This window comes from Anolis carolinensis, chromosome 4, assembly GCF_035594765.1.
Source record: "Anolis carolinensis isolate JA03-04 chromosome 4, rAnoCar3.1.pri, whole genome shotgun sequence".
Classification (NCBI taxonomy): domain Eukaryota; kingdom Metazoa; phylum Chordata; class Lepidosauria; order Squamata; family Dactyloidae; genus Anolis; species Anolis carolinensis.
In genome coordinates this window covers 209,043,250-209,070,657 of record NC_085844.1, presented here as the reverse complement: position 1 = coordinate 209,070,657, position 27,408 = coordinate 209,043,250, and the positions used below count along the sequence as shown (strand labels likewise).

Genomic DNA, 27,408 nt, shown 5'->3' with positions numbered 1-27,408 from the left:
GCATTCATAAACTCCCTTCCACAGCCTTATTTGAGTTCTGCATGCCCTGATTTTCTAAAATGTTATTGTTAGGTGTTCCCTCACTACTTCGCGGTTCGCTTTTTGCAGATTCACTGTTTCGCGGTTTTTCAATAAACTCTAAAAGAATATTACAAATCATAAAAAATTACAATTTACAGTCTAAGGAAGGGAGGAAAGAGAAGCCGAAGGGAGAGAAAAGGAGCACAAGTGGCAACGGGAGGAGAAGGAGGCGATTTATCAACACACGATTGGTTGATAAAGACTTAAAATAGTGTATGACTACTAAAATAATGCATAAATATATAGCGTCCCTACTTCGCGTCTTTTCACTTATTGTGGGTGGTCCTGAAACTTAACCCCTGCAATAAGTGAGGGAACACTGTATTTACTTCAAAGTAGAGCTTGTTTTAAAGTATGCTTGTCTGCTTATAACATATTTTAGTATTTGATTTTAAAGGCTTTTCTGTTTCAATACTTTTGCATTGTGCAGTCCTGAGTTATGTAACTTAGAATCACGTGAATTAAAATTAGCACCCGAAATGACCTATCATTAGCAAATATTCAACCTGTTAAATAGTGAGGCAGAGCATTCTATAATTATTTTTGATGTTCTTACATTTATTTTCTTGCTTTTAAACACATAGTATTTATTCTTACTTATTGATTCATTATTTGTGTCTTGGTTTATTCTCACTGTTGCTATGAAGGTTCAGTTTTAAAATTGAGTGCATGTTTGTTTAAATAATGCCAACAGAAAGACCCTGAACTGCTTAATGTATTTCTGTGCAGCCAAGTCAGATGTTTTATGGAGGGTATTAATCCCTTGCTTCACAGGGTTATTTTATTAATAAGGCTGGGCTAAGAATTGAGAGGTGGGAAACTGCCAGTCATAAATTGGGGCATATTGCCTTCTGAGTGACTCTGCATCTACACTTCAGTCAGGCAACTATGTACAGTATTCCCAAATTTTGAAGGGTGCAAAACTATTTCTGTGTCAGAATTTGATAGGAGGGAGTCCTCGTGTCAATTTTGTCACATTTTCATGACTATTCCACTCTCATTTAGGCCTTTTTCAAACCTGGAAGCCTATGGACCAATTTGGTCTCACCTGGTTTACAGGCTCACATGTACCTCGGTCTAGTATAATATCTATTATTATTTTGAAATCTAAACTTCTTGCTTCCTATTATAGTAGCAGATGGTTTTTACTGACATAACAGACATTTATGTCTACATTTTAAAATAGTTTTTGTCCGTTAAATATTAAGGCTGCTTAGTTTATCAAATTTGTAATATCAAATAATAAACCTAAAAATCAGTTGTGGGCAGAACTTGTGCATTGCAGTCTAAATGCATGTTTTGGACTGGACATATGTGTTACCTCTCATTTATTTTTCCCCTCAGTGTGTTCAATGGGTTGATGAAGCCAAGCTGAACCAAATGAGACGAGAAGGGATTCGCTATGCTAGAATCCAGCTTTGTGACAATGACATCTACTTCATCCCTAGAAATGTCATTCATCAATTCAAGACAGTTTCAGCTGTCTGCAGCTTAGCTTGGCATATAAGACTCAAACAATACTATCCTGCAGGGGAGAATTCTCAGAGTACAGATGGCATTTCAAATATGGACAGTACCACCCATGACGAGATGTTATCAGAAGAAAATAAATGCCTGCTTGTGAAAGAAGAGCCTGAGGAAGTAGGAAGAGATGTGCAGACGGCAACAATGCCACAACCACTGCTGTTTTCATCTCTCTCATGACTTGTCCTGCAACAAGATAAGCTGATGGTTCAGTCCCTTCCAGTTTTTAAAAAACTAGAACCATATAAGCAACACAATCCACAGGATGATCATATGTGCTCTCTTGTGTGATATGTACATAATCGTATACATTTTTAAAACTGCTTTTTAAAATTTTGATGTGAAGGTATAGTTTTATAACTGGGTTATGTTTTATTTGAAATATCTTGCCTATAATTCTATAACAAAAGGTGACATTCCAAAAATGTCAGGCATATCTTTTTTACACAGATTATGCAAAGTTAGAGTTGTATTTTACTCCCTTAGTGCAGCATGTAGTAGTGGACTACACCTTTCGTGTATTTTTTTAAAGGAATGAGGTAATAATTCAACATCTCAATATTTTTTTTCTTTTTAGAAACATCAAATATTTATCACTTGGTAAATCTGAAACTGCTCCATCTATTTATCCTTAGCTTTCAGAATAAAAGGGATGGTTTCTGTTGAGGATTCACAAAACGACTCTCCCATTCTATTAATGGCATGAATGAAAGAGAGCACAGCACTTTTAATGATCAGTTACATTTATATGTGTATTTGTGTATGTGTGAGAGATTTTGAAAGCCTGGTGGAAACTTAAGTTACCAGCAAAGTAGATGTTCAGTTCTTACCAACACATCCATAATGAAGTTAGTGGCAGAGTATATGATCTTGTTGAAATGTGATGATGACTAATCTAACACTTCCCATATCTCTGCTTTTAATGTTTGTGGGAATATTGCTTTTTAATATCTTCTTCCCTGACTGCGTAACAGAACACTAGTGTCTAACGAAATTAACTGTTGGCAGTCTCTCTGAGGAAACTGCTGTCTTTGAGCACTTTAAGGCATTACAATATTTTAACCAAGTTGGTGGCTTGTTTAATTCACATCAAGTATCTGAGAGGAAACCATCAGCTCCTTTCCATTGATGCACTTACTCCAGTAGTGTAGGCTAAGGTATATACATTGGTTGTCTTTATTGTCAGAAATTCTATATTGCCAGTTCACAGGTTATCATAAATGGGCTGATATTTCCACATATAAGTCTTGGTTACCCTAGTGCTGTGTTGGAAGTTTAAATGGCACATCCTGGTATGCTCAGTGTCAATAACTAACACTGTTTATCAATCATACAATATTTCCCAATAACTATAATCCACTTTCACTCATTTTCTGTATACAAAATTATATTTATTTCTGGTACTAGAAGAATCGGGCCTCCAAACTGTAGGATGTCAACTTCATTAAAGTGCAATCAAAATTGTTTTTAAAAAAGCAACTTGTGGAGTAAGGGACAGATCTGGAGCACTACATCAGTGCAAGCAGAAAAGCCTTGTTTATTTCAATGCATTTTTGATATCAATTCTTTGAAAAATTTAGCAAATGTTAATCTGTTTATAATAGCAATTACTTTGTGCAATATTGTTTTGTGTAGATTGTATGCCTATTAGCACCTCTTGATAGAGGGCACACTTTTAAAATAATAGCAAAATAACCAGAAAACATTGCAGTGATTTAGGTAGAACTGTATTACTCCTGATATATACACGTATATGTATTGTCTTTGGTGCACACCCGAAGACGTATAGAAAATATTTCAGCTTAAAATGAATTTTCAGATTGGAGTGGTGGTGATTTGTAACGTAATCTGTGTAAATACAGTGTTAGGGTTAAAATCTTTATACAAAAAGTAATGTGTTTTTATGCAGGAGTGTAGCTTTTAATCTTAACAAAGAATTCTAGGTTGACCAATACTGGTTCAGAAATAACCTCTGTGTACTCCAGCCTTTTCCACTTTCTGTAAACTCTTGGTCTAGAAGAATTTTCATAAGCTTCAGTGGGCTATTTAAAGTAAAATTCTTCACAGGCAATATGAGTATCAGCAAATCATTTAGATTTGACCAATCCCATATTTATTTTTGCATTTCTTTTTCATTTTACTAGTCTTCCAAGCATTGATTTCTTCTCACCCATATGTCGTATATGGCAGTTTGAAGAAAGATGGCTTAGCTTTCTCTCTTGGATGTTTCAGCTACATGTACACCTGTCACCTGAAAAGACAGCACTGTGCATAACCACTCAGGAATCGGAAAACATGGAAAAGACTTCACAGCTGAAGGGGGGGAGCTATTGATTGCTCAGCATTTCCTGTCCTGAAATAAAACTTCTGAACCAACAAAGTAGCAAAATGCATACCCATATCATTTTTAAAAGGTGTAGTACAACGTAAATGTTAAAAATTAACATGGACAATGCAGGTTGGATCCAACCTTGTCTGTTGGTAAATAGAAGGGTTCCTTCCTTTTAGTAGGAGAATCCACTGGAGACTACCTTCTAGAAAAAGGAAGGTAAGTGATTTCCATCACTTCCCTCATTCCTTTTGCAGGGCCAGTGTTATGTCCCACAACACTGTTCTGGAGGGTTCACCAGTCCTCTAGAGCAGCTTTTCAGATAATTATAAGGGGAACAGGAATTGCTGAAGTATACCCATTATCTCAACCAGAGTTAGCTGTATTCTATTGAGCACAAATCTGGATTCCACCCTATAATAAGTTTGCTTGCACATTAAATTACAGCAGTACGAAGCAGCCTTTTGGGTTTTATTTGTCAGAACTAAAATTCTTAAGTTAGATGGAGAATCTTGGACCAATGTTCCATGCCTTTCTAGTTAGAGCTATTAGTATCAGAACTGCAGTGTGATGTGTAAATGCAGTCATGCAGTATTTTGGATAAATGTGCTTCAGGCATTTTGTTCCTGCTCACTTACCTTAATTTCACCTTACATGTATCTTTATAGTTATAATTTGTTGCATCAAGCATGAATTGTCACTCACTATGAAATTAGAGGGCCAAGTACCAAAGAGCTATGTACATGGAGTTGTGCATATTCACAGGGCTGGATTGATTTCTCTGTCTACAGCCCTTTGCAGAATATTGGAAAGTACTCCAAGAGTCCCTTGACATTCTTTTGAGGGAAGTTGGGACTGCCCTGTGAGAGGAGGTTGACAAAAGCCTAGTGCATGCGTGCCCAGATCATGCATTTGGATTTTATAGAAGATGAGGGAAAACAGCTTGTAGAATTAACATGGTGAAAAATATGTCTGATTTGCACGAAGAAGGCTAGCAGGAATTTCTGAGTGAATAATAATTAAAGTCAACTATGGAATTTTAAAAAAATAGTGACTGGGTTCCAATTGCCAAGACAACTCAGTTTATTTGGGGAACATATAATCTTTAGCTCTTGATGAAGTAAAGAGATTTTTAAATTTTAGTATCTCAGGAACATGTTGGGAAATAAATTATATTGATGTGAAGATTTCAGAAATGTATCTGCCAATGTAACTGATACTTCACTTAAAGCCAATAGGAAATTTCATTTTATAAATAGTACAGTACTTACAAAATGGAATTAAATGGGAAGGCAGAGTTATATTTACATTTATTTTATTATAGGATACTATTTAGCTGTGAAGACATTTTCCCCATTCTGACTTCCATAATGGCTGAGTACCAATTTCGAAAGGGAGAGAAAAGATTTGGTCTTCCAGATACTGAACAGTAATTTCTATCTTCCCTCACCACTGTCTGTTGGACAGGATTTATGGATGGCCACATGCTCCCCATCTTTTGTTAATGTATCAAGTGCACCCTGTATTATGTTTTCATAACTTGCTAAATATTAGGACTCCCACAGTTATGGTTCTTGTCTAAGGATACTGAGCAACCTCTAAGTGGAAAATTTAGGCTTCTCTCATTTATTACACATCCTATTTTTCCTGTGTTAAGAAACCAAGAGAAGTAATATGTGTTCATTGTGTAACTATATTTGGCCACTGATTCATTTAGCAAACTAGAAAAAAAGTAAAATTAAGAAATAAATGAACTAAGCCTTTCATATTCCCAACTCGTTTTTTTCCTGAACATAAATGTCTATTTTGTAAATAACATGTTCTCTTCCATGAAGATGGAACATGTAGAGGATTCAAGTGAGATTTAAGGGACCCTTGACATCTACCATATAGGTTTTTGCAAACAGGAAAAGGGCTCTAGTTTTTCTAGTTTTCCTACATATGAAAACTTTGCTTTTTGTTCGGGGAAAAGAGCATTCATTTATTGTCAGAGCCCCAGGATGGGTATTTGTTTTTCTCATACTGCCATTGACATGCTTTAATTTATTCTGAGTGGTAACCTTTCTTTACTTGGGGCACAATCCTGTCCAGGATAAGCACCTCTAGATCCCATTGATTTCAAATCAAATAAAATTTAAATGTGATTAATGTTGGCAGGATTGTACTCTTCTTTCCTTACAAATGCTGAGTATTATAGCCATATTGGTTGTATTTGAAGGTTGCTATTAGCGAGGATATTTATCCATCTCTTGAAAGCTTTCTACTGTAGATAAACATATTGGCCCAACAAACAACGTTCCAATAACATTAAGGCCTTCCATTGATATACATAATTTTAGAACCCAACAGCACATGTAGTCGAGAAGGGGCTTCTCTTAATATAGCACTTTCGATTCTGTCTAAGCAAATACCTATAATTAATATGTTGTATATACAATAGATTTGTGTAGTGTTTTGTGATTAAATTCAGTTTTGATTGGCAGCTAAGATATTTTTCTGTGGTTTTAATAATCTAAGGTCTTTGCATATAGAAGTTATGTACAATTGCCTGGAAGACTGTTTTGCTTTGTGTGGCCTTAGTATATTTATTGACATTTAGCAAGTGTTTTAAAGAGGTTTTTATAATAGTATAAACTGATGGGAAAATTTTAAGCCTCTCTGTGAATAATCCCTAACACAGTGCATTTCTTTTAGTAGCTGACTGTAAAAGCATATCACTGTTTAAAAGATATTTCTTTGTTTAAAAAAAACAGTACAATGGAATGCATAGATTTCCCCCCTGTAAAGTATTTTTTTAATAAACAGAATTCTGATTTGTCCTTAATGAGAAATACTGTTGGGCAGAAAGCCTTATGTTGCACATTTGTGGGTAGGGTGGGAAAAAACTAGGGAAACATACAGGGAGTTTTAACAGCTCTTGCCTAGTCATTGCTTTTGAACTACAGTATGTGAAATGTTTGGTTTTTTCCATATTATTTGCCTTTTATCTCATCCTAAATGGGATTAGCCTTAAATCATATTAAAATATCATGAAATTATGAAGATTGGTTTAAAGCCACGCGTATTAAATGTCATTCACAGGAATTTTTCCTAATGCAAATGCATCAGTGTTAATATCTGCACATCATAAATTCTGCAGCAGTGTTGTGCTGAATTATACTAGATTACACCATACACATGATCATAAACTGAAGTACTAAAACTGATCTTCCAGTGATTCACTAACCTTACAAAAGAAGTTATTTGACAAAGTGTCAATATACCGATGGAGGCAGTCCAACAAGAAATCATTCAGTAACAGAAGTCCTCCCATTTAATACAGCATCTGTAAACACTAATGGAGTATCCTAGACAACAAGGACCATCCAGTCCAACCCCAATCTTTCATGGAGGAAAATACAATTAAAGCATTCCTGACAGATGGCTATCCAGAGGAGCTTCCACTGCACTTTGAGACGGAATGTTCAACTGTTGAACAGCTCTCACGATTGAGAATTTCCTAATGTTCAGGTGAAATCTCCTTTTGTGTAATTTGAACCCATTGCTCTGAGTCCTAGTCTCCAAGACAGCAGAAAACAACTCTGCTCCCTCTTCTTTACGATATTTCAAATATTTAATCATGGCTATCATGTCTTCTCTCAACCTTCTCTTCTGCAGGCTAAACTTGCCCAGCTCTTTAAGATGCTCTTCATAGGGATTCATGGTCTCCAGAACTTTGATCATTTTAGTTGCCCTCCTCTGGACACCTTCCAGCTTATCAGTACAGTGTTCCCTCACTACTTAGCGGTTTGCTTTTTGCAGATTTGCTGTTTTTCAATAAACTCTTAACAGAATATTATAAATCATAAAAAATTACAATTTACAGCCTAAGGAAGGGAGGTAGGAGAAGCTGAAGGGAGAAAAAAGGAGCCCAAGCAGCAACGGTAGGAGAAGGAGGCAATTTATCAACACATGATTGGTTGATAAAGACTTAACATAGTGTATAACTGCTAAAATAATGTATAAATATATAGCATCCCTTCTTTGCGGATTTTCACTTATTGCGGGTGGTCGTGGAACCTAACCTCAGTGATAAGTGAGGGAACACTGTATACCTTTTGAACTGTGGTGCCCAGAATTGGGCACACTATTCCAGGTGAGGTTTAATCAAAGCAGAATGCAAAGGCACCATGACTTCCTTCGATCTAGACCCTATATTCCTTTTGATGCAGGCCAAAATCCCATTGGCTTTTTTAGCTGCAGCATCACACTGTTGGCTCATGTTCAACTTGTAGTCAGGCCCGGCCCAACACGGGACGCCGACCACGCCCCCGCGTTGGGCGCCATGTTGCGGGGGCGCTATCGAGCCCCACAGGAGGCGGGGCCACATCTGGTCCCGCCTCCCGTGGGGCTCGATAGTGCCCCCGCAACATGGCGCCCAAAGTGGGGGCGTGGTCGGCGCCCTGGCCCCACCTCCCGCGCTGCACTCCCTGGCCCCGCCCCCCCGCACAGCGCGAGAGGCGGGGCCAGGGAGCGCAGTGCGGGAGGCGGGGCCAGGGAGTGCAGCGTGGGAGGTGGGGCCAAGTTTGGCCCCGCCTCCTGCGCTGCGCACCCTGCCCCAGCCACCCTGGGGCAGCCAGGCTGTGGCAGAGGCCTTCCAGGCCGCAGCAAAGCCTTTGCTGTGGCCTGGAGAGACTCCTGCCGCAGCCTCGCTGGCCCAGGCCGGCTGGGCCAGGGTGCGTGGTGCAGGAGGCGGGGCCAGACGTGGCCCCGCCTCCTGCATCGCGTGCCCTGGCCCCGCCTCCTGCGCCACCCGCAGCGCGAGGGGCGTGGCCACGCAACACAGGGGCGTGGTCGCGTGATGCGGGGCTAGGTATGGCCCCGCCTCCCGCGTTGTGTGGCCACGCCTCCCGCACCGTGGGGGGGGGGTTTGCGTATGTTTTCAAATGACCTCGGGCCGGTTCTGCTTGTAGTCCACGAAGATTCTGAGATCTTTCTCACATGGACTGTTGTCGAACTAGGCATCACTCATCCTGTATCTTTGCATTTCATTTTTATTGCCTAAGTAAAGTTAGTAAAGTTCATTTTGTTAGTTTTGGCCCAGCTCTTGAATCTGTTGAGCTCATTTTGGATTACTAGCTATCCTTCCTAGTTTGGTATCATTTACCAACTTGATAAGCACTTTTGATGGCTCCAGAAACATGAAATATACAAGTGACAGACAAGGGGGAAAACCCTTCTCTATATGGCTTCTCTTGTATGTTCCTTCAAGACTTAGCAACCCCATGATTTTTTTTCAAGGCAAGAAATACACAGAAGTGTTTTTGCCAGTTCCTTTCTCTGAGATATACAACATATTGTTGAAGGCTTTCATGGCCAGAATCACTGGGTTGCTGTGAATTTTTCAGGCTGTATGGCTATGTTCCATAAGCATTCTCCTGATGTTTTACACACATCTATGACAGGCATCCTCAGAAGTTGTGAAGTATATTGGAAACTAGGCAAGTAAAGTTTATATATCTGTGGAAGGTCCAAGGTAGGAGAAATAACTTTAAAAAATAATAATTTTATTGAAATTTTTCTGGAGGGGGGTATGGAAGCAGGAAGGGAGGGGGGTGGACAGGGAAGGCTGGGGAAGGATGGACAAAAAAGGAAGAAGAAGAAGAGGAAGAGAAAAAAATAGATTGAATATATAATGGTAATGGAATCCCGGCACCGAGCAAAACAACAAAACTAAACACCCCCCAACCTAGCAATTTCACCACACAATACAACATCCATGCCTTAAGGTTGAAACAACGAAAGATCACGTCACGCACCTCCACACGGACAGAAAATCACACAAACTCACAACGCACCATCTGCGCTTGCTCAAAGATGCCCTCCTTGCGCTTCCCGCCAGCTTGGCCATCTCTTGCCTGGGTAAACAGGGGCCGTTTCTTCAGTGCCGCTTCCCGCCCTGTTAATCCTTCCTTCTGCCTCCTCCTTGTGTGTGTGTGTGGGGGGGGGGGCAGTCCTACTGCTCCCTTGTGCTTCTCACCTCAGCAAAGCGAGCAGGGCCTCGGCCAGGCAGGCTCAGATGGCAAAGGCCTGGAGGCAGCAAGGAGGAATACTCGGGGCCCCTCCCTTTGGCGGAGGACGGAAGAAAGGAGGGGGCTCTAGAAGCCACTGAGGCTGGCCGAGGGCTCCTTGCACCCCCCTCCCTCCCCTTTTTCCCTCTTCAGAGGAGGGCCCTACCTTCCCAGCCTCAGCTGCCTGGGCCTCCCTCTCTCTTCCAGGGATTGGAAAGAGGGGCCGCCTGGCTGTGGTCTCAGGCAACAAATATAATATCTAAAATTACTGTGGTGTAATAATACAGAACAATATAATCTCTAAAATCAGGACATTAAATAAAGAGGAACACTCTGAAAATGGGAATTCCAGAAAGGAAACAACCAGGGGCAGCTAACACCTCCCAACAAAGGATTCCCCCAGGCAGGAAGCAACCAGGCTTGCAAACAGCAAGGCTATTTGGTGCTGTTCAACCTGACCAAGCAAGATTTCCCATATATAGTAAACCCTCAGGGTTTCAACCCATGAGGCTACTCCGTCTCATTCAACCTGCCCAAGAAAGGATGCCCTTATGTACAAAGCAGTCAGTCTTTCAAACCGCGAGGCTATTCAGTCCAATTCAAATTGGCTAAAAAACCATTTCCCTACAACGCAAGTACCCAGCCTTCCAAGCAGCAAACCTATTCCATTGTATTCCAGCTCACCAAACAAGGATTCGCGTAAGGAGAAAACACCCAGACTTTAAGGCTGCAAGGCTATTCACTGCTATTCCACCTGGTCAACAAATGATTCCCATCAGCCACAGCAACGCGTGGCCAGGCACAGCTCCAGACAAGAAAACATCAAACCCACCCGACACTTCCCAACAAAGGATTCCCTCAGCCAGGAAGCACCCAGGCTTGGGAGCGGCAAGCCTAATCAGGTTAACTAATACCAACATTCATACCTGCTGCACTGAGACTATTCACTGCTCTTCAACCTGCCCAACCAAGATTTCCCCTACATGGAACACCCTCAGGTACAATATCATCTCTACAATAACACTCAGAACACAAGGGAATTCCAGACAGGAAAACATCAAGCCCGCCTGACACCTCCCAACAAAGGATTCCCTCAGCCAGGAAACACCCAGACTTGGGAGCAGCAAGCCCATTCAATACTAATCAAGTTAACTAATACCAACATTCATACCTGCTGCACTGAGACTATTCACTGCTCTTCAACCTGCCCAACCAACATTTCCCCTAAATGGAACACCCTCAGGTTTGGAAACCATCACGCCACTCCATCCCATTCAACCAGCCCAACGAAGGAGGTCCCTATATAAAAAGCGGCCAGACTTTGAAACAGCGAAGCTATTCAGTGCAATTCCAATGCGCCACAGCAACACGTGGCAGGGCACAGGTTATATATATATATATATATATATATATATATATATATATACATACACACACACACACACACACACACACACACACACACACACACACATACAGTGCTCCCTCACTAATTCGCGGTTCGGGTTCCGCAGATTCGCTATATCGCGGGTTTTCAAAAAATATTAATTAAAAATACCTTTCCCAAGTATTGCGGGATTTGCGCTCTCTCTTGGTTTTTGAGGGTGTGTACGTGCGCAGCTTCCCTCTCGCTCTTTTGTTTCCACTCCTCCATTTCTGCCTCCGGAGCTCTGTGGAAGCTGTGGGAGCTGTCTTGTTGCTGTGTTCTACTGCACTGTATTGTGGGCCTACTATATCGTGTGCCTTATGATGCCACCCAAACGTTAGGCAACGGGTCATGGCAGCAAGCCTAGGTGTAAGCGAAGGATGCTTACAATAAAAGAGAAAATCGAGCTTCTCGACATGATTGAGAAAGGGACATCTTATGCTGCTGTTGGCCACCATTATGGGATTAATGAATCCACGGTTCGTTATATTAAGAAGGATGAGAAGAATATCCGGTCTACGGCAACAGTGACTTTCAACAAGATGGCAAAAAGGGTGATTACTCCTCGCAATAAGTCAATCATAAAGATGGAATCTGTGTTAGCCTTGTGGATTAATGACTGCCGTAAGAAAAATATTCCTTTGGATACAAACACCATAAGGACTAAGGGAAAGCAACTTTATGACCGCATGACTGACAATGTGGAGATCCTTGAGGAGGAGGATGGTGGGGATGATGCGGCAAGACCATCCACATCGACTCCTTCTCCCAGCACATCCGGATTCTCTGCCAGCAAGGGCTGGTTTCATAAATTTCAGAAGCGCTATGGACTTAAGAGCGTTTCCCTGCATGGAGAGGCCGCCTCTGCAGATACAGATGCAGCCGAGGAGTTTGTGAGTAGCACATTCAAGGACATCATAAAAGAAGGGCGTTACCTACCAGAACAAGTTTTTAATATGGATGAAACAGGGTTATTTTGGATGAAGGAGGAAGCCAAAACCCCTGGTTTTAAGGCTCAAAAAGATCGATTCACTTTGATCATGTGTGGAAATGCTGCAGGATTTATGATAAAGCCAGGCCTTATTTATAAGTCCAAAAATCCAAGAGCCCTAAAGAACAAAAACAAGAGTGTGTTGCCTGTCCACTGGATGCATAACTCCAAGGCTTGGATGAGAAAAATCCTCACGATGGACTGATTTTATCAGTGCTTTATCCCACAGGTTATGGGTTATCTGGCACGAAAAGGTCTTGAGTTCAAAGTTCTTCTGTTGATGGACAATGCAGGAGGCCATGCTGTCGACATAATACATGATGGGGTCAGGCTTGAATTCTTACCACTAAACACATCACTCATTCAGCCAATGGACCAAGGAATTATTCCCGCTTTTAAGGTGCTTTACACAAGGAATTCCCTGCAAAGACTTGTTGAGGCTATGGAGGAACATGACGAGTTCTCACTGAAGATGTACAGGCATGACTACACGATAGCATCGTGCCTCCAAATTATTCAGAAGGCCATTTCAGAGATGAAAACTGAGACTTTAAATGCATGCTGGAAAAAACTGTGGCCAGAAGTGGTGCATGGTCACCAGGGACTCTCTCCGGATGAAGTCCATCATTCTGAAGTTGATAAAGCTGTGAGGCTGGCAAGACAACTGGGTGGAGAGGGTTTTAGTGATATGACTGCCAAAGATGTGAATGTTCTGCTTGAAGATCATGGCCAACTTTTGACAGACCAAGACCTGGAGAAGCTGGTCAAGTCAGCAAGTGAAGAAGAGGAGGAGGGAGAAGAACAACAGACAGAGGAAGAGGAGGAGGTTGGCTTAACGCTTGAACGACTTGCTGCCTTGATGAAAATGGCTAACCAACTTAAACAAAGTGCTGAAGATTGGGATAGAAATATGATGCGTTCCTTGCAGTTCAGGAATGCCATTGATGGCTGCATGTCTGTGTACAAAAGCATGCTAACACAGGCAAAGAAGCAGCGTCAGCAACTTCCCATAACTATGTTTATGACTCGCATAGAGACACCAGTGACGGCAACGCCTTCATCGGATGAACCTGAGGAGTTTCTAAAGGCTTACGTACTGTTTTATAAAAATATTTTTACATTTATTTTATTAAGATTTTTCACATTTTGCTTTTGAAAGGGGGGAGAAGGGTGGAGAGGAAGAAAGGGAGGGTAGGGAAGGGTTTGTTAACCCTAGCAAAGAAGCATAACTGTGTTTGTACAGTGTACTGTATGTATTATTTTATAAAAATATTTTGATATTTATTTTATTAAGATTTTTCACATTTTGCTTTTGAAAAGGGGGGAGAGGGGTAGAGAGGAAGAAGGAAAGGGAGGGGGAGGGAAGATAAAAATAAAAATGGATTAATTTGCTTCCATTCTTCGTGTCTGCCTGTTTATTGTTAATTTTTACTGCTTAAAATAAAGCAAAATTCTAAAAAAAAAAACCCTGTGGGGCTACTTCGTGGTTTTTTACTTTTCGCGGGCAGGCCTGGAACCTAACCCCCACAAAAAGTGAGGGAGCACTGTATGTATATATATGTATGTGTATGTATGTGTGTGTATATATGTGTGTGTGTGTGTGTGTGTGTATATATATATATATATATATATATATGTGTGTGTGTGTGTGAAAAAAATGTTCAAAAAAGTGTAATAGTAATGGTAGTCCTAGGAAAAGAAAAAAGAAAGGAGAGAAAAGGAAATGGGTACAATATTAAAAATTGAAAGGGAGAAAAAAGAGAAAAAAACGGGGGGGGGGGAGATGCATCAAACTTCCTTCTTTATAGCGGGTTGGTGCATAAATCAAAAAGAAAACTAGAACTAGATAAAGTAGGTGGTGATAGAGTTGTCTGTTGTACTTGTCTGTACTTTATTCTTCTATGTGTCACTCCTTATTGTTTTCTTTATTAAATTAGTAACTTTAACTTATTTTCTTTCATTCAGTTTTTGAAAAAAGCCCAGTCAGTCTTATTTCTACTCTTTCTTTGGTATTTGGCGATCTGGGAGGTCAGTTCGTCCAGATTCATAATGTCCATCATCTTATCAAGCCATTGGTCTATTGGGGGTATTAGTTTTTGCCTTCAAACTCTTGCATAGACAATTCTCACGGCAGTAATAATATAGGTAATATATCTGTGGAAGGTCCAGGGTGGGAGAAAGAACTTTTGTCTATTGGTAGCAAGTGTGAATGTTGCAATTAATCACCTTGATTAGCATTGTAAAGCCTTACAGGTTCAAGACCTGGCTGATTCCTGCCTGGAGAAATCCTTTGTTGGGAGGTGTTAGCTGGCCCCAAATCCCCCAATGGCATTGTGGGTTAAACCCTTGTGCTGGCAGGACTATGGACTTGAAGGTTCCCAGTTCAAATCAAAACTGGGGAGGGTGCGGGACATGAGAGAAGCCTCCCACGTGGATGATAAAACATTAAAACATCTGGGTGTCCCCTGTGCAATATCCTTGCAGATGGCCAATTCTCTCACACCAGAAGCAACTTGCAGTTTCTCAAGTCGCTCCTGACACAGGAAAAAAACCCTGGTCCTGATTGTTTCTTGTTTGGAATTCCACTGTATTCTGAATGTTGTTCTTTATTACTGTTTTGATTTTAGAATTTTTAAATATGGTAGCCAGATTTTGTTCATTTTCATAGTTTCCTCCTTTCTGTTGAAATTATCCACATGCTTGTGGATTTCAGTGGCTTCTCTGTGTAGTCTGACATAGTGGTTGTTGGACCACTCTATGCTCTACGGCAGTGGTTCCCAAACTTATTTGGCCTGCTGCTCCCTTCCCAGGAAAAATATTACTCAGCGCCCCCTGGAAAGGGGGGCGTGGCTTAGAGGAGTGGGCGTAGCTCCTGCTCAAGAGGGCGGGGCTGAGCTCTCCCCTAGTCCAAGATGCAGAGCTGGGAGAGGGAGGGGGAGGTGGGTGGGGCCCAAATGGGTGGCCAGGACTGGGATGGGCGGAGTTACGATCTCTGAGGCAGGGCGGCACTGCCAGGACATGGGGTGGGGCTAGAGGAGGGGGCGGGGCCAGAGGCGGTCCAACCATAAGGCGAAATAGGCATTTGCCTGTGGCGCCATCGTCCCGGGGGCACCATCGTCCTGGGAGGAGGGCACCACTCTCCACCTCCTTCTCTTTCGGGCCTTCCAGCGGCCGCGCTGGGCCTTCCGGCCAGCGCAGACCCACCTTCGCACCACGCAAGCCCACCTTTGGGGCCTTCAGAGATTGTGAGGTCTGTAGGAACTTGGAAGCTAGGTATGTGGGGTTTATATATCTGTAGAAGGTCCAGGGTGGGAGAAAGAACTTTTCTTTGAAGCAGGTGTGAATGTTGTAATTAATCACCTTGATTAGCATTTAATGGCCCTGTGGCTTCAAGGCCTGGCTTCTTCTTGCCTGGGAGAATCTTTTTTTGGGAGGAGTTAGCTGTCCCTGATTGTTTACTGTCTGGATTTCTTCTGTTTTCAGAGTGTTGTTCTTTATTTATTGTCCTGATTTTAGAGGTTTTTTTTTAATACTGAGGGCTATCTGGGTTATCTAAGTCCACACTGCCCTATATCCCTGTTCAATCTTTAGTGCTAAATTTGCAAATATAGTAATCCCTACATAACATTACCATGTATTGAACTGCTTTTTCTATTGATTTGTTGTAAAACATGATGTTTTGGTGCTTAATTTTTAAAATCATAATGTAATTTGATGTTTTATAGGCTTTTCCTTTATACTTCCTTATTATCCAACATTTTCGCTTATCCAACGCTTTTATTTTTCAGTGATTGGTTTGGGGGGGGGGCGCCAAAATTCTGTTCGCCTACACTTGAAAAATACCTAGGGCCGGCTCTGGGCGGGGCCTCTTCCCAAGAACCTCTGCATACCTCCCCTGAGGAGCTTGTTAGAACATGGAGCGGGGTATAGAGGCCCCGCCCCCACCCCTAGCCTCGTCCTTTCGTCCTAAAAGGCCTCTCAAGAGAAGAGGGAGTCTTGGGCTCTTGGAAGGAGGCCCTGCCCCCTTCCCTAGCTCCACCCTCCGTGTCCCAATAAGCGCCTCAGGAGAGTTATAGAGGCTCGGCTCTCGGGCACTTGGGAAGAAGCCCCGCCTACTCCTGTAGCTCCGCCCCTCCCCTGCCCCTGTCCCTAATAGGTGCCATCACCGCCCCCCTGGATTGCTGCAGCACCCACCAGGGGGCGGTAGCACCCACTTTGGGAATCACTGCTCTACGCTCTAACAACCACTGTGTTGGACTACACAGAGAAGATATTGAAATCCACAAGCATGTTAAAAAAAACCTTTAAAATCAGGACAGTAAATAAAGAACAACACTTTGAAAATGGGGGAATTCCAGACATGAAACAATCAGGGCCAGCTAACAATCAGGGCCAGGCAGGAGGAAGCCAGGCCTTGAAGCTGCAAGGCCATTAAATGCTAATCAAGCTGGACAATTGCAACATTCACACTTGCCCCCAACAGATTAGAGTTCTTTCTCCCACCCTGGACTTGACACATATATAAACCCCACTTGGCTAATTTTCTACAGACCTCACAACCTCTGAGAATGCCTGCCACAGATGCAGGCGAAACGTCAGGAGATAATGCTTCTGGAACATGGCCATACAGCCAGGAAAACTCACAGCAACCCAATCATCATCATTATTAATTTTTACTATTAAGTCTATATATATAAAATGGTAATGAAATTTCGGCCTAGGACAAAACAACAAAACTACACATCCCAGAAACACTATACTTGGCAGCACAACCCCTCATCCATGCCTCTACGTTCATACAACAAAAAGAAAATAAAAATAAAATCCTAATTAGAGGGAGAGGAATAATTTTTATCCAATTGCTGCCAGTTAGAAGGCTAAGCTCTGCCCACTTGGTCTCCTAGCAACCCACTCAGCCCAGGGGACAGGCAGAGTTAGGCTTCACTTAGGCCTCTTCCACACTGCCTATAAAATACAGATTATCTGATTTGAACTGGATTATATGGCAATGTAGACTCAAGGCCCTTCCACACAGCTATATAACCCATTTATAATCTTTGAACTGGATTATCTTGAGTCCACACTGCCATATAATCCAATTCAGTGTGCATTTTATACAGCTGTGTAGAAGGGGCCTCATATAATCCAGTTCTAAGCAGATAATATAAGATTATAAATATAATATGTAATAATTACTGTGATATAACAATACAGAACAATATAATCTCTAAAATCAGGACAGTAAATAAAGAACAACACTCTGAAAGCATAAGCCACAGCAACGCGTGGCCGGGCAAAGCTAGTATTATATATGTTACTAGCTGTGCCCGGCCACGCGTTGCTGTGGCGAAGTATGGTGGTCTGGGAAATAAAGTATTGAGGAATTGGTGGTAGTTAAGGTCAAGGGTAAAGGTTTTCCCCAGACATTAAGTCCAGTCGTGTCTGACTCTGGGGGTTGGGGCTCATCTCCATTTCTAAGCCGAAGAGCCGGCGTTGTCCGTAGACTCCTCCAAGGTCATGTGGGATGACTACATGGAGCGGCGTTACCTTCCCGCCGGAGCAGTACCTATTGATGCACTCACATTTGTATGTTTTCGAACTTCTGGGCTGGCAGAAGCTGGAGCTAACAGTGGGGGCTCTCTCCGCTCCCCCAATTCAAACCTTTCAGTCCAGAAGTTCAGCAGCTCAGCGCTTTAACACGCTGCGCCATCAGGGGATATTATTTCCTAAAGGTTGTGAATATACAATATTTCTGATTGGTTTTTTTTTTTTGTTGGAGGCAAGTATGAATGCTGCAATTAGGAAAAATGATTAGGATGTAATGGCCTTGCAGCTTTAAAGCCTGGCTGTTTCCTCCCTGAGTGTATTTTCTGTTGGGAGGTGTTAGCTGGCCCTGATTGTTTCCTGTCTGGAATTCCCTTGTTTTCAGAGTGGTGTTGTTTGCGTTATTTTATGTGCTTCTACTGTCTGTGGCCCTGAGAAAACAGGATTTGCCAGACTTTGATGATGGGAATACTTTGTTGGGAGGCGTTAGCTGGCCCTGATTGTTTCCTGTGTGGAATTCCCCTGTTTATTTACTGTCCTGGTTTTAGAGATTATATTGTTCTGCATTATTCTATCCCAGTAATTATTTCATATTAAAGAAGAATCTCACTTATCCAACATTCGCTTATACAATGTTCTGGATTATCCAACGCAGTCTGCCTTTTCATAATCAATGTTTTTGTAGTCAGTGTTTTAAATTCATTGTGATATTTTAGTGGTAAATTTGTAAATACAGTACAGTAGAGTCTCACTTATCCAACATAAACGGGCCGGCAGAATGTTGGATAAGCAAATATGTTGGATAATAAGGAGGGATTAAGGATAAGCCTATTAAACATCAAATTAAGTTATGATTTCACAAATTAAGGACCAAAACATCATGTTAGACAACAAATTTGACAGAAAAAGTAGTTCAGTACACAGTAATGCTATATAGTAATTACTGTATTTATGAATTTAGCACCAAAATATCATGATATATTGAAAGCATTGACTACAAAAATGCGTTGGATAATCTAGAACGTTGGATAAGCGAGTGTTGGATAAGTGAGACTCTACTGTAAATACTACATAGCATTACTGCGCATGGAACTACTTTTTCTGTCAAATTTGTTGTATAATATGATGTTTTGGTGCTTAATTTGTATAACGATTACCTAATTTGATGTTTAATAGGCTTTTCCTGAATCCCTTCTTATTATCCAACATATTCACTTATCCTGCCGGCCTGTTTACGTTGGATAAGTGAGACTCTACTGTATATTTCTAATCTTATATTATCTGCTCAGAACTGGATTATCTGAGGCCCCTTCTTCACAGCTGTATAAAATGCACACTGAAGTGGATTATATGGCAGTGTGGAGTCAAGATAATCCAGTGCAAAGCAGATAATATAAGATTATAAATGGGTTATATAGCTGTGTGGTAGGGCCTTGAGTCTACACTGCCATATAATCCAGTGCAAATTAGATAATCTGTGGAAGAAGACTCAGTGAGGCCTAAATCTGCCTGTCCCCTAACTGAAACCTGGCTGTCCCTTGGTTGCTAGGCAACCAAGTGGGCAGAGATTAGCCGTCTAAACTGGCAGCAATTGGATAAAAAAAAAATTATTGCTCTCCCTCTAATTAGGACTTTATTTTTCTTTTCTTTTTGTTGTATCAACCTTGAGGCGTGGATGATGGGTTGTGTTGTCAAATTTTGAGGTTGGGGGGCCTGTACTTTTGTTGTTTTGTGAATTGCCGTGATGCCATCGCTCTTTTATATATATAGATTTCCTATGAGGGCTCTGGCTTCATAGTCAGGACGGGTTTGATGCCTTCTCCCATCCTAATCATTAGTATTTCCGGCCATGAAGGCCTTCGACAACACTTACAACACCTCATTTGCTGGCGGCCCCCATCCAAGTACCAACCAGAGTTGATCCAGCTTAGCTTCACGATCAGATGGAGGATCTGGTGCCATTGTGGTATTCACAGTACGGTAAAATGAAGCAATATACAGTTTAAGGTTTTAAAACTTCCCTTGGGAGTCCCGGGTTAGCTTTTGGGGAGAGGCGCGACGCGTTGCCACACTTCGGCTCTTTTCTTCAGAAATGGAATGCCGCAAAGTGAGGGAAAGCTTGCCCCTGCTTTGCGATCGAGTGCTCGGCGCTCAGCTTAGGTCGCCTGGCTCTTTTCCCAGAAGAGGGCTGGGCGCTCTCGACGCTCGGTTGGCGGTGCCTGCCATGTCCAAGGATGGCGCGGCGGGTGTGGTCGCGCGCCCCCTCCCACTCCCATATCGGCCCCCCTCCCAGCCGCCTCGCGTTTCCATGGAGACAGCCGGGAGTTGGGCCGGCGCCTCTCGTGGCCTGAGGGCCCGGCTCGAGGAAAGGTAGCCCTGGGAGCCGAGGGGGACGCATCGCTAGGCCACACCCATCTGCCCAAAAAGTTTGATTGTTGTCTCTGTCAGAAATAAAAGCACACAGATATCACCACCAATCTGTATGATAGGCCCCAAAGCCCTGCTCGCCATGCTTCGAGGGAAAAGATGAGAAGCGGCCCAAAAGAGAACTGAGGTGGCTCTTTGCTTAATGTTGTCTCCTCGACGACTCAGGTGCTCACTTGTTATTTCTGTGCAGGTAATTTGATGATCAGCGCCTAAGATGCCAGATGGCCTCCAGTGGTGAAGATGCCATTGCCTGGTACCAGAAGAAGGTCAGTAGTGCTGGAATTGCTTTTGAGTTCACTCCAAATCAGGCATGGACAAACTTGGGCCTTCCCTCCAGGTGTTTTGGACATCAACTCCCACCATTCCTATCAGTCTCAGGCCCCTTCCTTTTCCCCCTCAGTCTTAAAGGAAGGGGCCTGAGGCTGTTAGGAATGGTGGGAGTTGATGTCCAAAACACCTGGAGGGAAGGCCCAAGTTTGCCCATGCCTGCTGTAAATGCCTACAGTTGTTAGTTTAAGGATGCCTTTCAGCAATACATTTGCAACCGTACAGATGCTAACTGCAGTTCTGGGCTTGTTTAAAAAAGGATACAATAAACTCTCATTTAACCGGCACTCATGGGGATTCATAGAATCATAGAGTTAGGAGAGACCACATGGGCCATCTAATCCAACCCCCTGCCATGCAGGAAAAGCACAATCAAAGGCAGATTAGTAGATGCTGGATACATGTAGTTTCTGATTGCTTGAGTGTTAAAATTAAAAATAGGCCTGTCATGTACCGAACCATAAATTTTGTATTAGGACCCCCGGTGGCGCAATGGGTTAAACCCTTGTGCCGGCAGGACTGCTGACCTGAAGTTTGCTGGTTCAAATCTGGGGAGATTGTGGATGAGCTCCCTCTGTCAGCTCCAGCTCTCCATGCTGAGAGAAGCCTCCCACAAGGATGGTAAAAACATCAAAACATCTGGGTGTCCCCTGGGCAATGTCCTTGCAGACAGCCAATTCTCTCACACCAGAAGCCACACCAAGTCACTCCTGACACAAAAAACCCCCTCTGTATTGACGTGATATTAATATTGAAATACAGTTATTAAAAGCATGTAATGCAACACAGTTTAGGCATATTATAAATAACTTTAATAATAACTTTATTCTTGTACCCCACTTCCATCATTCTGGAAGGGATTTGGGGCTGCTTAAATATGGCACAAAGTGCCATAAACAAAACATGAAATAAACACACAGTACAATACAATAAAGTAAAACATATCTATATATATATATAAAAGAGTGATGGCATCACGGCGACTCACAAAACAACAAAAGTACAGGCCCCGCAACCACGAAATTTGACAACACAACCCATCATCCATGCCTCCAGGTTGATACAACAAAAAGAAAAGAAAAACAAAGTCCTAATTAGAGGGAGAGCAATAATTTTTTTTATCCAATAGCTGCCAGTTTAGAGGGCTAATCTCTGCCCACTTCGTCTCCTAGCAACCAACTCCTAGCAAGCCAAGGGACAGCCAGGGTTCAGTTAGGGAACAGGCAGACTTAGGCTATCTAATTTGCACTGGATTATATGGCAGTATAGACTCAAGGCCCTTCCACACAGCTATATAACCCATTTATAATCTTATATTATCTGCTTTGCACTGGATTATCTTGACTTCACACTGCCATATAATCCACTTCAGTGGGCATTTTATACAGCTGTGAAGAAGGGGCCTCATATAATCCAGTTCTAAGCAGATAATATAAGATTATCAATAAACAGTAGACTCTCACTTATCCAACATAAACAGGCCGGCAGGATAAGTGAATATGTTGGATAATAAAAAGGGATTAAGGAAAAGCCTATTAAACATCAAATTAGGTAATCGTTATACAAATTAAGCACCAGAACATCATATTATACAAATTTGACAGAAAAAGTAGTTCCATGCGCAGTAATGCTATGTAGTAATTACAGTAGAGTCTCACTTATCCAACACTCACTTATCCAATGTTCTGGATTATCCAACACATTTTTGTAGTCAATGTTTTCAATATATCGTGATATTTTGGTGCTAAATTCATAAATATAGTAATTACTACATAGCATTACTGTGTATTGAACTACTTTTTCTGCCAAATTTGTTGTCTAACATGATATTTTGGTGCTTCATTTGTAAAATCATAACCTAATTTGATGTTTAATAGGCTTTTCCTTAATGCCTCCTTATTATCCAACATATTCGCTTATCCAATATTCTGCCAGCCCGTTTATGTTGGATAAGTGAGACTCTACTGTACTGTATTTACAAATTTACCACTAAAATATCACAATGAATTTAAAACACTGACTACAAAAACATTGATTATGAAAAGGCAGACTGCGTTGGATAATCCAGAACATTGTATAAGTGAATGTTGGATAAGTGAGATTCTTCTTTAATATGAAATAATTACTGGGATAGAATAATACAGAACAATATAATCTCTAAAACCAGGACAGTAAATAAACAGGGGAATTCCACACAGGAAACAATCAGGGCCAACTAACACCTCCCAACAAAGTATTCCCATCATCAAAGTCTGGCAAATCCTCTGTTTTCTCAGGGCCACAGACAGTAGAAGCACATAAAATATCGCAAACAACACCACTCTGAAAACAAGGGAATTCCAAACAGGAAAGAATCAGGGCCAGCTAACACCTCCCAACAAAAAATTCACTCAGGGAGGTAACAGCCAGGCTTTAAAGCTGCAAGGCCGTTACATCCTAATCATTTTCCTAATTGCAGCATTCATACTTGCGTCCAACAGGGAAAAAAAACCATTCAGAAATATTGTATATTCACAACATTTAGGAAATAATATCCCCTGATGGCACAGTGTGTTAAAGCGCTGAGCTGCTGAACTTCTGGACCGAAAGGCCGCAGGTTTGAATTGGGGGAGCGGAGAGAGCCCCCACTGTTAGCCCCAGCTTCTGCCAACCCAGAAGTTCAAAAACATGCAAATGTGAGTGCATCAATAGGTACTGCTCCAGCGGGAAGGTAACGCCGCTCCATGCAGTCATCCCACATGACCTTGGAGGAGTCTATGGACAACGCCGGCTCTTCGGCTTAGAAATGGAGATGAGCACCAACCCCCAGAATCAGACATGACTGGACTTAATGTCAGGGGAAAACCTTTACCCTTGACCTTAACTACCACCAATTCCTCAATACTTTATTTCCCATACCACCATATTTTGCCACAGCAACGCGTGGCCGGGCACAGCTAGTAGCATATAAAACAACAGTTTAAAAGTCAGAACAACACCCAAAACCAATGGTGACAACTATCATAGGACATGGCTAGATTGTAGACAAGGCAAGGGAATGGGATTGTGCAAATTGTGACTAAGTAACAAGGGCATGGAATGAAAGTGCAGTGCTGTGTTACTGATTGCAGACCATTTGGGCTGGACATTCTCAAAGGCTTGTTTAAACATTTAAGTCTTCAAATCTCTGTGGAAGGAGGTCAAAGGAGGTAGCTTTCTGAAGGTAGCATGCCTTCAGGGGGTTTTTTTGCCAGTTGCTTGAAGATTTTGGTTACTTGAGTTCCAGTTAATTGAGAGTCTACTGTATTGGCGTAGAACATGGTACTATGAAGAACAGTGGGCCCTTGATATTTGTCAAGGTTTGGTTTCAGGGCTACCTGTGGAACCCGAAATCCATGATGCTCAAGTTCCCGTTATATACGATGGCATAATAAAGTGGCATCCCGTATATAAAATGGCAAAATTAAGATTTGCTTTTTGGAATGGAAAAAAATATTTTCAAGCTATGAATGGGTACAGAATTTTCAGATACGGAGGGCTGACTATAGTATTGTTCTTGTTTCTGAGGGTTTTCTGTAATCTAGTCCAGCTTTCTGTAAAACAGGTGCATAGCACCCAAAGTGGTGTGTGAAAGAACAGCACGTTATGTTGAAAACCCATAATATAGTTACGTATTTATTTTGTTTGACAATTTGTAGAGCCAACAGGTTTACTCAGAGTTGTCTTTTAGTTATATTCCCAAGCAGCTAGTACCTTTTTTACCCACGTAATCCTTTTTATATCTGTATCCATAATGGAAGACTACCCTAAATACTCATGTATAAGTCTGGAAATTTTAGTCAAAAATCAACCCAGAAAAGCCTGGGTTGACTTATCCACAGGTCAGTGTGAGTACTTTGCCAACTCTTATTTTAAAAAGAAACCATCCTCTTCTTTCAGTAGAGTGGCAACAGGCAAGCACCTAGTCCATCCTAGTAGAACCTAAAAGAAAGACCAACTCCTTCTATTCTCTTTGGTGTGATGCTGCTTCTGACTTTTTCAAATAAATAATGTTGGCAACCAGGAACTGGTCCTCTTAGGCGGCATTGTTGCTGTCCTCTCTCCACAGAATAACCCACAATTTCTCCACGGGTTATATCAAAATCCATAATTTTGGCCCCAAAAGTTGCCCTTGACTTACACATGTGTATATACAGTGCTTGGAAATAATGTGGCCAATGTTTACATTGTGTGTATTGCTAATACTCTGGAAATGGAAGTATGGTATGGGAAATAGATTAATTCCCCAAGGACTCTGTTTTATAAAATGAAAATTATTTTTCAGATTGGAGCCTATGATCAGCAAATATGGGAAAAATCTATAGAACAGACTGAGATGAAGGTACCTTCCTTTTGCAGATTGTTTGTGTTAATGCATTGGTCCTCTTTCTTGGTGGGTTCATGAAATGACAAAGCTAATATGTTTTACATTGAAAAATGGAATTACATTTGAGATACAATCAAATACTAAGCTGGATGTGATATTTCATACTGATAGTTGCTCTGATCTGATCCAAGGGTTCTTACAATGTGGGAAGTTCTGTTTCACACATCGTCTTTCTGTTTACCTTAACATAGAAGTCAGCAAGGAAAATTCACGTTCATTGTCCTAAATTGGGGAAGCTGTGCTTGCTTGGGAACTTTAATGTAGAAAGATTTGGTAGATTTCTGGTCAGAGATAAATGTGTTACGGGAAATTAAAAGCTGTGTTGGAAGAAGTTTTGGGCAATCTAACATATGACTAATCAGGGAAAGATATAAAAGAACTCACTGTCACAAAGGTTAACAGGAAAAAAAGATTCTTAAACTGCTACTGTAGGATAGAATAGTATGCAGACTGTATTTACTTTTCAGTGTTTGTAAATGACTCATGAAATGGGAAGACTTCTGTAGCCAAATGATTTCCTGTTGGACTGCCTCCATTGGTATATTGACATTCTGTCAGATAACCCTTTTTGTAAGTTTAGTGAATCATTGTAAGATCAGTTTTACTACTTCAGTTAGAAAGCTGGTTTACTGGAAAGCTTTAATTGCAATCCAGTAGTAAGCAGTTATCTTGCTACACAATAAAATAGTGGCTCTAACTGTATATTGGATCCCCAGGTGGCACAGCGTGTTAAAGCGTTAAGCTGCTGGACTTGTGGACTGAAAGGTCACAGGTTTGAATCTGGGGAGCGGAGTGAGCGCCCGCTGTTAGCTCCAGCTCCTGCCAACCTAGCAGTTGGAAAACATGCAAATGTGAGTAGATCAATAGGTACCACTCCGGCGGGAAGGTAACAGCGCTCCATGCAGTCATGCCGGCCACATGACCTTAGAGGTGTCTACGGACAACGCCGGCTTAGGCTTAGAAATGGAGATGAGCACCAACCCCCAGAGTCAGACACGACTGGACTTAGTATCAGGGGACAACCTTTACCTTTTAACTGTGTATTCTCTAACCGTAAATGCTCATCCAAAAAGGCTAATAAAATCTATGTATTATATTTGACTTGCTTCTTTGATAGATCATCTATTTTTAGTGACTAACAGTTGCTCCTTGGGTCATGAAATCCAAATGGGATCTAATAATGACATATCTTATGTGCCAGCAATTATTTACTTTTAAACTATGGCTCTCGAGCCCAGATGGGGTCCCCGCAACTTCATGTTGGGATCACAAAAAAATTGGCAACATTAAAATCTGTTAGCAACAACAAGCAGTATTTGCAGGTGACTCTGCAGAAAATGCTTCAGCTGTACTCCATGAAAAGGGTAATGCTGTTCAGCAAGCCTTGCACATTTTGTTTTATTTCTAGTAAATGTTTGGCTTTTATATTTTACATACCCATATACCTAGATTCTTACAAACATTTCTCATGTTTTAGGGGTCATGAGGGGGAAAAGTATAAGAAGTCCTGCTCTAGAGCATGTTTTACTGGCATTATCACCGGTTGAGATGAAGGAGATTTTCTATCACAGTTCAACTGACAGAAAATAATGGTTGCTTACCTGTAACCGTGTTTCTTCAAGTAGTGATCTGTGAAATCGCACATATGGTAGTAATTCCTGTGCATGTGCAGCAGCTCGGAACCTATAGCAAGCTCTCTCCCTTTAAGGCTATGGCCCCACCCTTCCTCCCCTGAGGGAATATAAGGAACAGGTGGGGATATAGCCCCAGTTCCTCCGCCATGCATAGGCAGAGTCCCTGAAGCATGACAGTCAGTGGGGAGGATGGGTGGGGATGTGTGGATTTCACAGATCACCACTTGAAGAAACACAGTTACAGGTAAGCAACCATTCTTTCTCCTTCATGGTGTCTGTGAAATCGCACATATGGTAGACTAACAAGCTACGTACCTTGGCTGGTGGGCGTCATGTCCAAACACAGCTTGTCACTTGGAAAGGACATCAAGCTTGTAGTGGGCAGCAAACGTCAAGGGTGTAGCCCTGGTCGCTGCACTGCAGACGTCCTCGAGTGGTTTGCCACTCATGTAGGCTACTGATGACGCTGTGGCCCTTGTGGCCTTTAATGGTGGCTGGAGAATTCTTCCCAGCCAACTGGTAAGCGAGAGGTATCATAGCCTTAATCTAGGCTGAGAGTCGCTGGGAGGAAACGGGGAGGCTTGCCCTGTCTGTCCTGTACTGTAAGAAAAGTCTTGGAGACTTCCTGATGGACGCTGTCCTATCCGAGTAGAAGGCAAGGGCTCTTTGC

At 41.9% G+C, this 27,408-nt stretch overlaps 2 protein-coding genes and 1 long non-coding RNA gene across 6 annotated transcripts in view; 2 read left to right on the top strand and 1 right to left on the bottom strand.

Moving 5' to 3' along the window:
• rsbn1 (round spermatid basic protein 1) overlaps nt 1-6,765 on the top strand; it is a 48,330-nt gene extending 41,565 nt beyond the window's left edge. The window contains exon 7 of the mRNA XM_003220582.4: nt 1,426-6,765. Within this exon, the coding sequence (XP_003220630.1) occupies nt 1,426-1,785 (360 nt within the window). The 3' untranslated portion in view covers nt 1,786-6,765. The remainder of the gene's footprint in view (nt 1-1,425) is intronic.
• LOC134298674 (uncharacterized) overlaps nt 1-20,096 on the bottom strand; it is a 34,116-nt gene extending 14,020 nt beyond the window's left edge. The window contains exon 1 of the long non-coding RNA XR_010005784.1: nt 19,858-20,096. This is a non-coding gene — a long non-coding RNA (uncharacterized LOC134298674). The remainder of the gene's footprint in view (nt 1-19,857) is intronic.
• A 63-nt stretch (nt 20,097-20,159) lies between these two features.
• phtf1 (putative homeodomain transcription factor 1) overlaps nt 20,160-27,408 on the top strand; it is a 47,024-nt gene continuing 39,775 nt past the window's right edge. For 2 of the 4 annotated variants that reach the window (XM_008110052.2, XM_008110051.3), the window contains exons 1-3: nt 20,160-20,315; nt 20,563-20,638; nt 25,003-25,059. In XM_008110052.2, coding sequence (XP_008108259.1) covers nt 20,594-20,638; nt 25,003-25,059 — 102 coding nt within the window. In that variant the 5' untranslated portion in view covers nt 20,160-20,315; nt 20,563-20,593. Of the gene's footprint in view, nt 20,639-25,002; nt 25,060-27,408 lie in introns of all 4 variants that reach the window. The other 2 variants (XM_062979696.1, XM_008110053.3) reach the window with 2 other exon arrangements.